This window comes from Corylus avellana, chromosome ca5, assembly GCF_901000735.1.
Source record: "Corylus avellana chromosome ca5, CavTom2PMs-1.0".
In the NCBI taxonomy this organism is placed as follows: domain Eukaryota; kingdom Viridiplantae; phylum Streptophyta; class Magnoliopsida; order Fagales; family Betulaceae; genus Corylus; species Corylus avellana.
This window is the reverse complement of record NC_081545.1, coordinates 11,921,431-11,936,200: the sequence shown is the minus strand read 5'-3', so window position 1 is coordinate 11,936,200 and position 14,770 is coordinate 11,921,431. Positions and strand designations below refer to the sequence as shown.

General features: G+C 36.9%; 1 protein-coding gene across 1 annotated transcript; it reads right to left on the bottom strand.

Moving 5' to 3' along the window:
• Positions 1–3,756: 3,756 nt before the first annotated feature.
• On the bottom strand, positions 3,757–9,731 carry LOC132182708 (uncharacterized). Its single transcript, XM_059596027.1, has 2 exons — positions 8,901–9,731; positions 3,757–4,081 (listed from the first exon to the last, which is right to left on the bottom strand). Coding segments are annotated over exons 1-2 (672 nt in total). The 5' UTR covers positions 9,572–9,731; the 3' UTR covers positions 3,757–4,080.
• Between the last annotated feature and the right edge of the window lie 5,039 nt (positions 9,732–14,770).

The following is a 14,770-nucleotide window of genomic DNA, read 5'->3' as shown; positions in this document are numbered from 1 at the left end:
AAAGAAAGTGGAAGAGAAACAAATTTTGGTTGCCACTTGTTAGCACTTAAAATCGGGGAAGAGTCTAGCAAAGTGTTGACCTCCTTAATTGATTTTTCAATGTCAAAACTACCTTTAAAATGGGATACACACGCCTTTAAGGGATCCTTATAGCTTGACTGTATGAACGTATTCTGAACCAAACTATCAATCATGTAAACCTCACCAACCTCTTCCTTGTTTGGTGCTTGCTTGCTGATGTTGAAGATATTAAGTTCAACTGTCATGTTTCCAAAAGAAATCTTCATCAAACCATTTCAACAATTGATCAAAGCATTGGTTGTGGCTAAGAAATGACGACCCAAAATGACATGAATTTGCCCACTACCATTGTGCACAGGTTCAGCGTCGATGACTACGGAATCCACAGGAAAATAGAATGCATCAACCTTAATCAGAACATCCTCAACAATACCTCTGGGAATTTTCCCTAACTTTCAGCTAATTGAAGTGTCATTTGAGTGGGTTTCAACTCCCCCAAATCTAACTCCAAATATACTGAATATGGTAGTAAGTTCACACTTGCCCCTAAATCTAGCAAAGCTCGCTCAATGTCATGATCCCCTATATTGCATGAAATTGTAGGACATCCAGGATCCTTGTATTTGATGGGATATTTGCACTTAATGATTGAACTGGCGTGCTCTATTAAAAGGGCCTTTTTAGGAACATTGGTCTTTCTCTTTACTGTAACCATATCTTTCAAAAACTTAGCATAAGCAGGTACTTGTTGGATTGCATCAAGGAATCGAATATTGATTTGGACTTACTTAAAAACCTCTAAGATGTCTCCAAATTGTGTACCTTTGTTGGGTCTTGCTAATCTCTGAGGGAATGGAGCTTTTGGTAGAAAATCTCTGACTGTGGGATTAACAACAATTGGCAATGCAGAATTAGGCTCCTGAACCGTACCGGGAGAGGAATTGAGATTGGTGTGGGATTGTCCTTCTCCTTATCATAACTATGATCAACCTCTGAACTTTGAGTGGTTTCCATCTTCTCAACCTCTGGAATTCTAACGTGATTGTCGACTTGTCTACCGGACCTCAGGATGGTAATGGATTGAACATGCTCTTGATCATGGGTGGAACTAGAAGAATTGTTGATGCCATACAATCCTTTTGGATTTGGTACAGGTTGACTAGGAAATTTGCCTTTCTCCCTTTTTCCAACATGTGTTGCTAACTGGCCAATTTGATTTTCCAATTTGGAAATTGCTTGTGTTCATCTGAATGGCATGGTTAGTTGTTTGCATGAAAGCTTTGAGAGACTCTTCCAAAGATGATTGTTGCCGTAATTGTGCCACGAATTGAGGAGTAGATTGAGGAGCATGAGGATAGGATTGATTAGACGAACGAAATTGATTCTGCTGATGCACTTGTTGTCCACCTATATTCATAGGAGGTTGGTTCTGCCACCATGAAAAATTAGGATGATTCCGCCAATTCGGATTATATGTCTCTGAAAATGGACCAGCAATTGGCTTTCCATAATTATTTAGTGCATTCACTTGCTCAGAATAACATTCGTAATAACCAATCATGGAAGGACATAATTCTGATGTATGCATAGGACTAGCACAGAGAGAGAACATACACCATTATGAACTTGGTTGAGAGAATTAGTATCTCTACTCAAAGTCAATGCTTCTACTTTGCGGGTGAGAATGTCTAACCTTGCCTTCATGTCAGACTCTCACTGATTTCATACAAACCTCCTCTCTTAGCTGCTTGAGATGATTTCTCTCTATAGTTGGAAAAATTCCCATTGTTGTGAACTCTGATAATTCTTCAAGAAATTTATACCCTCCATCATCACTAGCTAGGACTCAAAAAGCCACCACCATTCATCGACTTAATCATGTTACGGTTTGTCTAGTCAAACCATTATAGAAATATTGCACAAGTCTCCATGTCTCAAAACCATGGTGGGGACACTTTAAGACATGTCTCTGAATCTTTCAATGCCCAGCTCTCGTAAAACTTCTCATGTTTTTCTTGATAAAAATATGAAATTTCTCTCCTCGTTGCATTGGTTCTGGCCATGGGGAAAAACTAAGAGAGAAACTTAGTGACAAGAATTTCCCATGAAGTGATAGATCCGGCTTGTAGAGACTTAAGCCAATAAGCCATGCCTTAGCCTTATCATGCAAAGAAAAAGGAAACAAACGCAAGCGCACAGATTCATCTGAAAAGTTCTGGAACTTGAAAGTATTACAGATGTCAAGAAAAATATTTACATGCATGTAAGGATCCTCATTTTCTAACCCATAAAAATTAGGAAGAAGTTGAATTACAAGGGGGTTTCAGCTCAAAGTGTGTTGTAGTAGTTGCAGGGAACACTATGCAAGATGACGGGTTGGTGGTGATGGGTGAGAACAACTCTCTCAAAGTCTTGGTATCCTCAACGTTTCTTGCCATTGTGGAAAGTTCAACTCCAACAAGACGACGTGTGTAATCACGCTCCCACGCACACATAAACCACACCAAAGTTTTTTTTTTTTTTTTTGTAGAAGAATGAATTCAGGTGGGATCTAATTTGTTTTCGTACCCAAGTCTCCGGCAATGGCACCAAAAACTTATTGTAAAATTTTAAATGTACTTGCAAGTGCACGAATTGTTTTGAAATATACGTTTTGCAAGTACAAAGTCGAACACACAGGGACTTGTATAATTGCAGAAAAACTAACTAAATCTTAACTAAATAAATCCTAATCTAGTTTAACATAGATGTAGTTGTTGAGAAATAAAAAGTAAAGAATGCAATTAAACTAAAAAGAATAAATGAAGCAGTAAACTATTAAGATAAAAATAACCAAAGCAAACTACAAATTAAATTAAATTAATGCAAGTGAGATTTGATAAAATTAATGAGAAAAACACTAAGGCTTTGGGGATCCACCTAGCATTATATTACGTATTCTTGAGGCTTATTTTTTTACTTAACTAGGTAGAAAATCAATTCTCCTAGTCAAAAGATAAAAGAATTAAGCAACAATCAAATATAAAATAGACTAAACATGGATTTGTTGAGAATTTGATTTTTAATAACAATGTGACAATAAATTATTAAGCACTCAATATATTTTCGAATCATAACAAATTAAACAAAGTAAGCATTTGATATAAACAAAAATCATAATGAGTCAAAATAAACTTGTCACGTGAAATTATTCTCAAATTAAAAAGCATCCCCAAAATTCAGTCATTAATCTATGAAGAACAACAATAGTCTCAAAAACACATAATAAAAATATTAGGCTTCACCCCTAGCCCTAGCTAGAGATTTAGCTGCTCATAATATTAAAATACTTAACAATGTATAAATAAAAAGCCATGAAAAAGAAAGAACTTGAATATTAGGAATAACTCCTACGCATGAAGCCATATGTCCCACTCTTCCCCTCTGTGGCAAGCTCTCAATTCTTTCAGCCCAGGCTATCTCTTATGCTTGGTTTCTTGCTCTATTTATAAGGGTCAAACAAAACCCTTTCCTATTTTTTTGGCTTGGCTTACTCATGGCCCACTTGTTATTTTTCTTGTGCAATTGTTCTCCCTCTTTTCACATGCAAGTACATTTCCTTCCTTTTGAGTTTTTATTTTGGCTTGGTTTTTCTTTTCTATTTTTTATTTTTTAATTTCGTTCATTTCCTACAAAAGGCAATAACTTATAATATCATTTTTTGCTCACATTTAATAATTAAACATTATTCCACAATTAAATACAAAATGCAAGAATTAGTATAAATTAAAATATGATAAGGCTTATTTTAATAGGAAAAAAAACACACTTTTAAGCTATTATCACCGGTCTTATTCAATACAACACTTCAAAACTTGATACAAATCCTGTCATCTGGGGTTGAAAAGGTAAGCAACTGGTTGAGTTTGATCTTCCATGAATCAAAATTCCTTTGATTCTTCTGAAAATCAATGTGAGTAACAGAGACAAAGAGATGCCGCTGGTCACTATGTGGCGTCCATCCGCTCTATCAAGTGATTCCCATCTTCATCCCCAGGAAAGAAGTCGATTATCAACAAATCTGTACATTGCTCACAGTGATAGATATGTTAAGAAATTCACACTAACTGAGAGAACCATATTCCAAAATAAAAATGCTAAACTTATAGAGAAATATTATCAAATACGCAAACATGGGGCAACCATAAAGTTATGATTTATCTCATGAATCAATCAATTCTGAAAAGGAAGAAGAACAAAAGAAATCCGACTCTGTGGCATTCTCATCCTAAAAATATCTGATTGGGGAAACAACACAGCAGCCCACTACAAAAAGTGAAAAGGAAAAGCCGGGGAGGGAAGAGGACAGGAGAAATGATGGTTCCTAAGCATAACTCAGATTATGATGTGAAAAACTTGGTATAGAAACCCCAAGGGGTTGGCTGAAGTGGTGAAGTTCTTGGACTTGTTGGCATTCTGATCAGGTCCAAAGTTCGAATCCCTTATGCAAACAATTATTTGGGGCCACACCTGCAGCGAAGCCAAATCTTACCCGTTTTTTGTGTCTGTTGGGGGAGGGGGGCGCCTTCCACAGGTCCAAATTTACCCTTCAAGAATGACTATACAAAGAAGTGGCCCTGCCTTGGGGAGTTTCCTATCATCCAAGGCTCCGTTTGTTTCAACGTAAAACATTTGTTGTAAACGTTTTCAACAGTTTCAAGTATTTGACTATGCCTGGACTTGGTCAACTGAAAACATTTTCAGTCAAAATTTAAAACACCCTCGTGCTTTTTATAAAATGGTTTATATTTTTTTTTTAAGGCATAAAACATTTCCCAGCTGCAACTCCTCTTCAAAACCCCCCTTTTAGTAGACACCCACACCACAGCCTCCAGTCGACACCAACTCTTGCCGGATACCTCCTCCAACGTCCCCCCCTCCTCAAAAAACCCAAACCACCCTTCACCAATGCTCACCAATGCAACACCCACCCAACCCTCTCAGAGACAACTCACTTACACTCTTTCAATGCCGGCAATACACAACACGATTGATAATCTTCAAAGATGAAAAAAAAAAAAAAAAAAAAAAAACTAGTAGGATTACATCTAGAAGGTTCATACGATTTATTTTCAATTAAATTTTGAATACTCTATTGTGTGACTTAACTGTGCATTTCGGTTGTTTTGGATGCTAAGCTTGAGTTTGATTTGGTCGGCTAAGTTTAAGTTTGAGTCATTAGCCTCTAAGAGATCTTCTCATGTGGGAGATGAGTGGGATGGTGTCGAGTCATTTGCCTCTTCTTTCTCCTCTTGGGAGCTATCTAACATAAAATAATTTATAGCAATAGAAGGATAAAAAATATCAAAACTATGATGATCAATGTTTATTGCCTTGGTTGTTTCTTTTATGTGTTTGTGGGAAACTCTATTTTGCAAAGTGTGGGGCAATCAGGTATACTCGGAAGATGTTTAATGAAATACTTGAGAAACAAAATGTGATTTCTTGGACTAGGATGATAAATGGGTATGCTCAGTTGGGAGAGGATAAGAAGACATTATGACTATTTAAGCAAACATTGTTTGGAAATCTAAATGTTAATAATTTCACATTTTCAGTGTCAACAAACAGCAAAAGTTTCAAGGTGCCAAACATCAGCGAATCAATAGTTTTTTTAAATAAATAAATAATGTTTTGATCTGAAAGTGCTTTACTTTGAAATAAACAAAACTTAGCCTTTTAAAGCATTTTACATTAAAACAAAGTCAGTGGATGCAAGATCAAATAATAATGAATCATAGGATTCATGTTCTTCAACAACATTTGAAATATGAAATCTAAAGTATAAATTACTTGGTCATGCAATTACATTTGTCCCTTATTAAATGTTGGATCTACAACTCCTTCAAGTGAACATGATAGAGAAAGCAAGGAAGGGGGCACAAATGTGAAAAAATTCAACTTGTCACTACCCTTTTAGGAAAAAAAAAAAACTTGTGATTCCTCTTGGACGTCAGCCCTTTTAGCAAGCCACGAGAAGAATACAAAATTGAAACACTGGAGAAACTCCTATGGAGTCTTGTGACTAGCCTCCCCCATCACAACACTCTGAGCTCTTATCATCTGATTCATGTAAGCAAGGATATGCTCAATTGTATAAAAGCTTCCAACTACTCTTTCTAACTTCCACATTTTGCCAACACAAGTGCAGGCAATCATAAAACTAAATGACAGCCCATAAACTCAAAAGGCACAATAAAGGTGGCTTTCATCCCTGTTCTCCATAGTATCACATAGACTAGACACAACAATTGTCATTATCCACTTTATAGCATTGCTGCCCATCAATTTCTGTATTCAATCTACAATGGCTTTTCAAGCGCTGGTCTATATATATATATATATATATATATATATATATATATATATATAAGTAACTATTTATCAAAAAATATATATACATATATAAGTAACTCCATTATTTGGGTTTTGCACCAAGTTTCGTAACCAAAACTAAAACTACACTTCTACAAGAGCTCAACTTTCTCAAGCATGTAGCAGCAATGGGAGGAAACAGAAGTCAAAGGGAAAAAATGGAAGCAAAAAATTTGTTGATGATGGGGAACCCCTCCAAGGCAAGATCACTTCATATACCCACCCCTATTAGGCAAATCCTAAACCTGTGCAAAGCACTCCCTCCACATGGATTTGGTAAGACTCTGGCTTCGCCGGCAGGTATGGCCCCCAAGAAATTGTTTGCACTCAAGGCGATTCAAACCTTAAACCTGATGGGAAAACCACTAAGATCAATGCCCTTACCACTTGAGCCAATCCCTTGGGGTTAACAAATGGAAGCAAGAATAAGAATATGAGTTCATCGATGATTTTGGAGGCTGCTTGGAAAGTGGCACCTATTTCTACATTTTGCTGATTTGGTAACCTCAAACGACTTATAAACTCATCTTTCTCATTTTGGCCCAAAATCGGGTATGCATCCCAAGAAACTAGTGGTTAAATACCAATTCTCCAAACCCTAAATAGTCCTTTAGTGCAAAACAAAAAGTTGAACCAAGTCACTACAATAATAATTCGAGGGACCAAAAAAAAAATGAAGCACCAATAAATCATCTTCATTGAATTCCTTATTTCTCTCCAGTGACGTTAATTCATTACACCATTTGCAGTTGGAAAAACCCCACACCATATCTCTAATATCAGAGGCACAATTGGCATTATCTTTGAACTTATCATTTCTTTTATCCCACCATTGATCTCATACTTTTTCCTTCAACACCTTGCCCAAACAACCTTCATCGCACAAAAACTACATCATTTTTTAACTAAAGTTCCCTCATATCTATCCTTATTCCATCTCCCAACACCTTCACCTCATCAACTTCCAACCTGTACATCAAACAAACCTCATGCAAGCATGAAACTCTGCAACTCAAGCAACTCGAGCACATCCACCATTTGCTAAAAGGACCGTAACCTAACACACATCATAACTGAGTAACCCATAAATACAACCAATGGATTATAAAGGTCTCTCTTATCCTCATTATTTCATATAAGAACAGTATCTAGGTTATCTATCATATTTTCATCACATTACAACTCCTTCTTCTCAAGTCATTTAGGCCACGGAAACCTGTCAACATCATAATTCATACTTTACCATATACCTACACAAAGATGTAGGTGTAACACAACGCACCATAATTCGTACCCAGACCAGCTCAAGCTTAATATCTACCTGAACATGACCTATACAGTGGATGTAGGGTTAGCTAAAGTAGAGATAATAGCCACACATGTTTGTCTACTAAACAATAAAGACTGCAATAGCATGCAACATCTAAGTGTTTTCTCAATCATTCTCTGTAAGATATCAAACAATACCGACAGAGAATATTCATAGAACTCTATTATATACTGTCCAATCCACTAGGAATACAACTCCATATCAAGTTTTTTTTTTTTTTTTTTTTTTTTTAATGTCGGGGAACCTCTCCAAGGCAGGGCCCTTTGGACCCACCTCTGCCGAGTAAACCCCAGTCCTGTGCACCGCACCCTCGGAAGTTTCCCTACACATAACTGATTAAATCGCTAGCCTTTCATCAGGGGGAGTGGCCCCAAAGGATTGTTTGTACCCATGAGGTGTTAAACTTTGGACCTTGAAAAGATGATACCTTAAGACCAAGGCTTCCACCACTTGGGCCAACCTCTTCAGATTATCCATATCAAGTTATCATAGTGAAATTACGCATTTCGATGACTCAACTCAACTCAAAGCTTTAATCCCAATGAAAACTGGGTCTCGCTATATGGATCAACTAATCACGGTTGGCCACACATATTCCTTTTCAAGGCAGTCACCAGAACAGTCCTGGAAAATATCATTAATGACTTTGGAATATATTTTCTTATTCATGCCCTCTAGTCTCCTAACTTCTTCGCCAACAATTGAAATTGCAATCATTACACAGGAAAAAAAAAAAACATTTCAACAATATCCCATTCGGAGCCCCCTATTAAAAGACCTCGTTTTCAGTTCCTATTTGTGCCCCACAAAAGCTCATGCATGCTCTCCCGAAATGAGCATATATCCTCCTAAATAAATAAGTACATATGTTTTTATAAGTAATAAATAAGCATATATTACCCACCATTAAAAAAAAAACCCCACAAAGAAAAATAGCATGGTATACAATAACATCCACCAAGTATAAAAATGTGAACCAAGCTAGAAAAACATCCTGCACTAACAATCATTCTATTGCAAAGAAAACAAAATAAAACTAAAAATGACAACAAGAACACAGATTAATTAATCAATAATCATTGACCAAATTTTGAGAACAAAAACAAAAAGAGGGGAAATGTGCAAAGGACCGTACCATCCGGTCGAACTCGGCAGATTCCCACTCGACCTTGGCCGGTTCACCATCCCCTGATCCGACTCACCTTCCCTCCTGATCCTGTCATACCCACCACCCGACTTGGGCCGCCCATCCTCCACGTACTGAACCGGAGACCCGAAATTGTTTCGGCCCGAGTCCCTACCCCGGCCCACCTCCGGCACAGATCGCTCCTCTTTACCCACAAACCCCGGCCTGAGATGCGGTGGCACAAACTTTCCAGGTTTCGGCGATAAAGCCGGACTCACCACCTGCTTCTCCTTCTCCAAACTAGGAACCGGCGATAAAACCGGCGAGCTGGTCCCGGTATGACCCAAAGGACGAAGAGAAATGTGGTCCGAACCGGATTCAGACGGGGTCTGACCTGGGATTTGATGGGATCGCTGTGGTTGGGTTTGCAGAGAGGGAGACTTCGGTGGTGGGGTGGTGGTGGTGGGTATGGGTGTGGGTGTGGGTGTGGGTCGGGTCAGGACCAACATGCGGCCATGGGTTTTGGGTGATGAGATTGCAGAATAAGAGGGCGAAGAGGAAGAAGAAGAATTCTTGGTGGGTTTGTTGTTGTTGTTGGCGGTGTGGTTGGGATGGGTGGAAGGGGTTTTCTCGTAGATGTGGTTGAAGTTGATGGAGGCGTACTTGTTGGTTTTTGCCATCCACCACTTTTGGCTTTTCTTTGTTTTGATGTGTAGTGACACGCAGAGATTCTAAACGATAGGAAACTGGAAGGGATGATGATGAAGAATGTTTTCCTTAATTTGCTATTCCAATATTCTTTTCTCTGTGCTTCTTTCTATTTTCTGTTTTTGTTTTGCGTTTAATGTTCGGTTTTATGGATCAGGATCCCAGGCTCTTCTTAGAGAATTGCCTCGGGACTTTTTTTTTTTTTTTTTTTTTTTTGGAAATCCTGGCCATTGATTTCCATCAACGGCCACCAACCGCCACGTGTCTCTCCTAATATAAAATAATAAAATATTATTTAAATTTTAAAAATAAATATCAAATAAAATAATAAAATAATTTATTAAAAAATAAAATAGAGTGGCCAATGGGTGGCCAGCCACTCAGCTCAGCCAACGCTACCCCCATAGCCTCAAGGGGTGGCTCGGCAACCTCTTTGGATCAAATTCATAAATTAACGTCACCTCTTAAGTCCTAAGGGTGATTTAGCCGCCCTTTGAGTTTGGGGGTGACCTAGGCTGAGTTGGGGTGACTGGCCACCCACTAAGAGGAGAATGAAGTATCCCGTTTTAATTTTTTAATTATTTTATTTTTTTAATAAATTATTTTATTATTTTATATTAGATGAGACACGTGACATGTTTGGTGGCGGTTGGATGGAAATCAATAACCAGGATTTTAAAAAAAATCTATGGGCAATTCTCTAAGAAGAGCCAGGGATCTGATCCCGGTTTTATATTTGCCTATGACTCTATGGGCTGCTTTTTTGGGTACCGGCCCATAGATCGCTTAAGATTGGTGGGATTTGCTGGGATGTATTTGAGGGTGGGCTGGGTAACATTTGGAGCATTCTTAAGGAGCTTTTCAAATTTAACTTTTCTCTCAAAATTTGAAAAAGTTTACAAAATATATGGTTTCAGAAACTTTTTATTCTATTTTAAATTTAACTTTTGTTAGCCAAGTTTTTCAAATATTGAAAGCAAACAAAAGTGAAAGTTATAGTTTTTTATTCTATATATCCTCTCTCTTATTTACCAATAAGAAAAAATAAAATTAAGAATTAAAAAAAAAAAAAAAACTTTAATTTAAATATAGAAATATGTAGAGAGTTTGTTATTTTATTCCTTTTAAAAATGGCTCTCCAAATTTTTAAAAAAAAAATTAAAATTAAAAAAATGAAATTTTCTCTTCAAATCAGTTTAAATAGCTCACTAGAAGCGCTGAGAAGCTAAAGACCGAGGGAGCCAAACGCCAAAGATCTTAGGCTTGTTTAAGATTGACCATAATATCGTGGAAGGATTTTAGGACGGAAGCCCTAAGACTGAGAGAGCAACTAATTTATTTTTGAGTGTTAACACTACAAGAATTTAGGTCTTTAGGGGCGACTTTGAGTCGACCCTAAAAGTCCTAAAGTGGACGCTGTTGACAACAGCGTCCACTTTTGGCCCCTAAAGGTGTCGACGCTAATAGTCCGACCCTAATGATTAAATGTGTGATTATCAGCGTCCACTTAAAGTCGACCCTAATGATAACTTTTAGCGTCCACTTTATCGACCCTAAAAGTCACAAATTTTTGACCTTAAAGGTGATGTAAACGGAAACCATAGTTGACGCTAATGGTTAACCATTAGCGTCGACTTAAAGCGGACGCTAATAGTTAACCATTAGCGTCCACAAAGTGGACCCTAATGGTCCTAAAAAAAAAAAAGAAAAAATTCACTATCAGCGTCCAAATCAAAGTGGACGCTGATAGTTAACCATTAGGGTCCACAAATGGTCCTAAAAAAATTTTTAAAAAAAAATTAACTATCAGCGTCCACTTAAAGTCGACTCTAATGATAACTTTTAGCGTCCACTTTATCGATCCTAAAAGTCACAATTTTTTGACCCTAAAGGTGATGTAAATGAAAACCATAGTCGACGCTAATGGTTAACCATTAGCGTAGACTTAAAGTGGACGCTAATAATTAACCATTAGCGTCCACAAAGTGGACCCTAATGGTCCTAAAAAAATTTTAAAAAAAAATTCACTATCAGCGTCCAAATCAAAGTGGACGCTGATAGTTAACTATTACCGTCCATAAAGTGGACCCTAATGGTCCTAAAATAATTTTTTAAAAAAATAATCTGCGATCGATCGCACACGATTGTGCGATCGATTGCAATACCAAAAGGTGTTTTACGATTTTGCGATCGATCGCACAATCGTGTGCGATTGATCGCAGTGCCAGAAGGAGTTTGAGATTTTGCGATCGATCGTTCTCCAAGTGAGATCGATCGCAGACCCAGGGAACCAAATTACTTACATATGCAAACCAGTTTCATTTCTGAATTTAAGATCAAATTTCATACAAATTTATTAACTTTAATTATCAAGAATCTCACCAGAACTAACTACTGAAACTAGAAGAAATTATTAACTGAATGACAAGCCCGCTCCAAACTATCTAATAACTGGGATGCAAAAGAAACTATTTTCTGCCAAGAGGTTTAGTAGATTCAATCCTCCAGCTTGCAATTAATAGAAGTAAATGAGCACTATGACCCTTATTCAAATCTATAAGAATGCGTTCAAGACAAAGCAGTGACAAGTATTAAGAAAAAACACAAAAGAAATATTAAACCTGGTCATACCCTGATCATTAGTTCATGCAAATCAATTACATTAAAAGAAAGCGCAATAGATTATACAAGAAAGGTGAAAATAGTGCTTAATTTTAAAAATTGGCTTGCATGAAAAGAAGAATATTCACTGCTTATGCAAGGAAAGGAAAAGGTAGAGTCACAGAGTCACATATATACAGAACTGTTGGTATAATTGCCCATAATACTCCTAAATTACAGAAAGCTTTATTTTTTACGGATTCTGGTTATAAATCAATCTAACAGTAATGGACGCTACCAACCCAGTTTGTAATGTAGAGAGCCTCCACCATCTCAACGGATCCATTATGTACTACAGCAGCCACCTGGATATATATGCATAGAAGTCAATAATATAGAAAAGAGACCAAAAACAAAACTGGAGCACGTTATAAATTGTCTCATTAGAACATAAAATTTTATTGTAAACAGTATTACAGGGAGAAAGCATGAAAAATGTTTGCATATGTATGCATAACCAAATTAGATATCAAGTTACACCACAAAAAGTAGAAGCTGCTTATATAATGAAAGACAACCAATTATGGCTAATTAAGTAAATCCCAAAAGAGTAAATAAAACACAACGTCAAATAAAGGCATACCTTCTTCCAGTCTTTTCCATATTTCCGATAGGCTTCATAAAAATGCTCAAGCTCCTCCTTGCTCCATTGAGGTCCTAACTTATCAGAATATTTCCTTTTCTGTGCATAAAATACAGCAGCCAAAATATTAAAAAAAAAAAAAATCCACACTTTGAAGCTTTAAAGTCAACTCAACTAAGCCTTAATCTCTGTATACTGGGTTGGTTTATGGACCTCAATAACAAATTATGTTTGCCCACATAAATACATTCCCATGTAAACAAGAGGCTCAATTGATGATCCTATATATTTTGTTGTTCTATCCTATCTGAAATTATCCTTTCTATTGCCACAAAGATTGACTGTGTCCAATACAAGAGGCCATCATTTTGAAGATCCTATCAGATACTTCAAAACTTCATAAAAGGCCCACACTACATTCTACCCTCCATAAAAACTGACCAACAAAGGTTTATGAAACTTGGTTAACAAGTGTAACCAAACCAAGACATAGAGAGTCAAAGCACAACAAAGAAGAATAATGGTTACAAATAAATGAACAAATAACGAGTCAAATAGGTATTAATTAAGTTATAGGAAAAGTAGAGGAAAAAAAAACTTGTTTAGGATCCAAGAGAACATGTTTATTGATTTGGAATGTGCATCAATTCCTAGTCCTAGGTTGAATGTCAAAGCATATTTGATCACCTAATCCATATTGAAAAAGGATCTCTCTGCCCAAATTGTTTCCTTATGCTGAAAAATAAAGAAAGAAAAATGATTGTTTTGGATAACCAAAGCTAACATACTAGCTCAAATTGGCTTGAAATGCAATGCTCAAACTCCTCCACAATCTTACTTAGCACAGATTCAACCAGATTTCCCTCCCTGAAATTTAACAAATTTAATTTGAATTACTATACAAATTTCTATCCGTAAACCATATATGTTCTATCCTCAACATCTAATGTATGTGAAAAATGGGCTAAAAGTAACAAAAATTTCTATTTTACTGAAAAACAGAGATACTAAAGTCCCTAATTCTTTGAGAATCCTGATCCCTGAATACATACTTGATCCAGATCAGACGCCTCAAATGTAGGAAATCCCATTTCCTGCACAGCCACCAGGAAATTCCTCACATTCTCAAAGTACTGAAATGCGGACAATGCGGCCCCATCAAGAACCAGAGCAGAATCACATGGACTTTCCACTACCTAAAAAGAAATCAAACTACTGCTTAAACATCCCAAATTGAAAAAACAAAAAAGACACAGAATTGAAATGAAGATAAGGATGAGGAAAAGGCTAACCTTGGGCACAGCTCCAGAGTAAACCTTGTTGAGCACATTGCAGAGAATGATCTCACTTTTCAATCCCAGCCTGAACTCCTGCTCCGACGGCTCCGCCGGCAAATCCTTCGCCCCCACTACTCCCACCATCTTCCTCAGCCACCCCGCCGCTTCGTTCCTTCTCGACGCTATCAATCACCAAAACAAAACAAACCCATCAACCATTCTCTTCCATTCATTCACCACAACTAACACATCTTATACCTCTTTATCCTATAATTATGAAAATGATATAATATAAAGGGCAAACATATCATGAATAATGGCTTAAAACTACAAAACGACACCTATCATTGGAAACAAAAGCCGAAAACCACAAATATTGGCAAAGTTTAAAAGTTTAACACCTTTTAGAGAAGACTACTATGCATTAACACTACTTCACCACATCAGACAACAATCTTCAAACTAATCTAAATGCTCACAAGCAACGTAACTCAAAATGACTAACCTCATCAAAATCATCAAAAATATGTGAGAACTGCCCCATGAACCAAACCTGCCAAGGGAGAAAACTATTAAATATATGTTTTACAATCTATGGCCAGGAAAATTCCAAAACCCAAAATAAAATACTTATCTGCATCCTCTTCCTT

Excerpts from the sequence above, each read along its gene's own strand:
- LOC132182708 (XM_059596027.1), bottom strand. The coding sequence starts at position 9,571 with ATGGCAAAAACCAACAAGTACGCCTCCATCAACTTCAACCACATCTAC.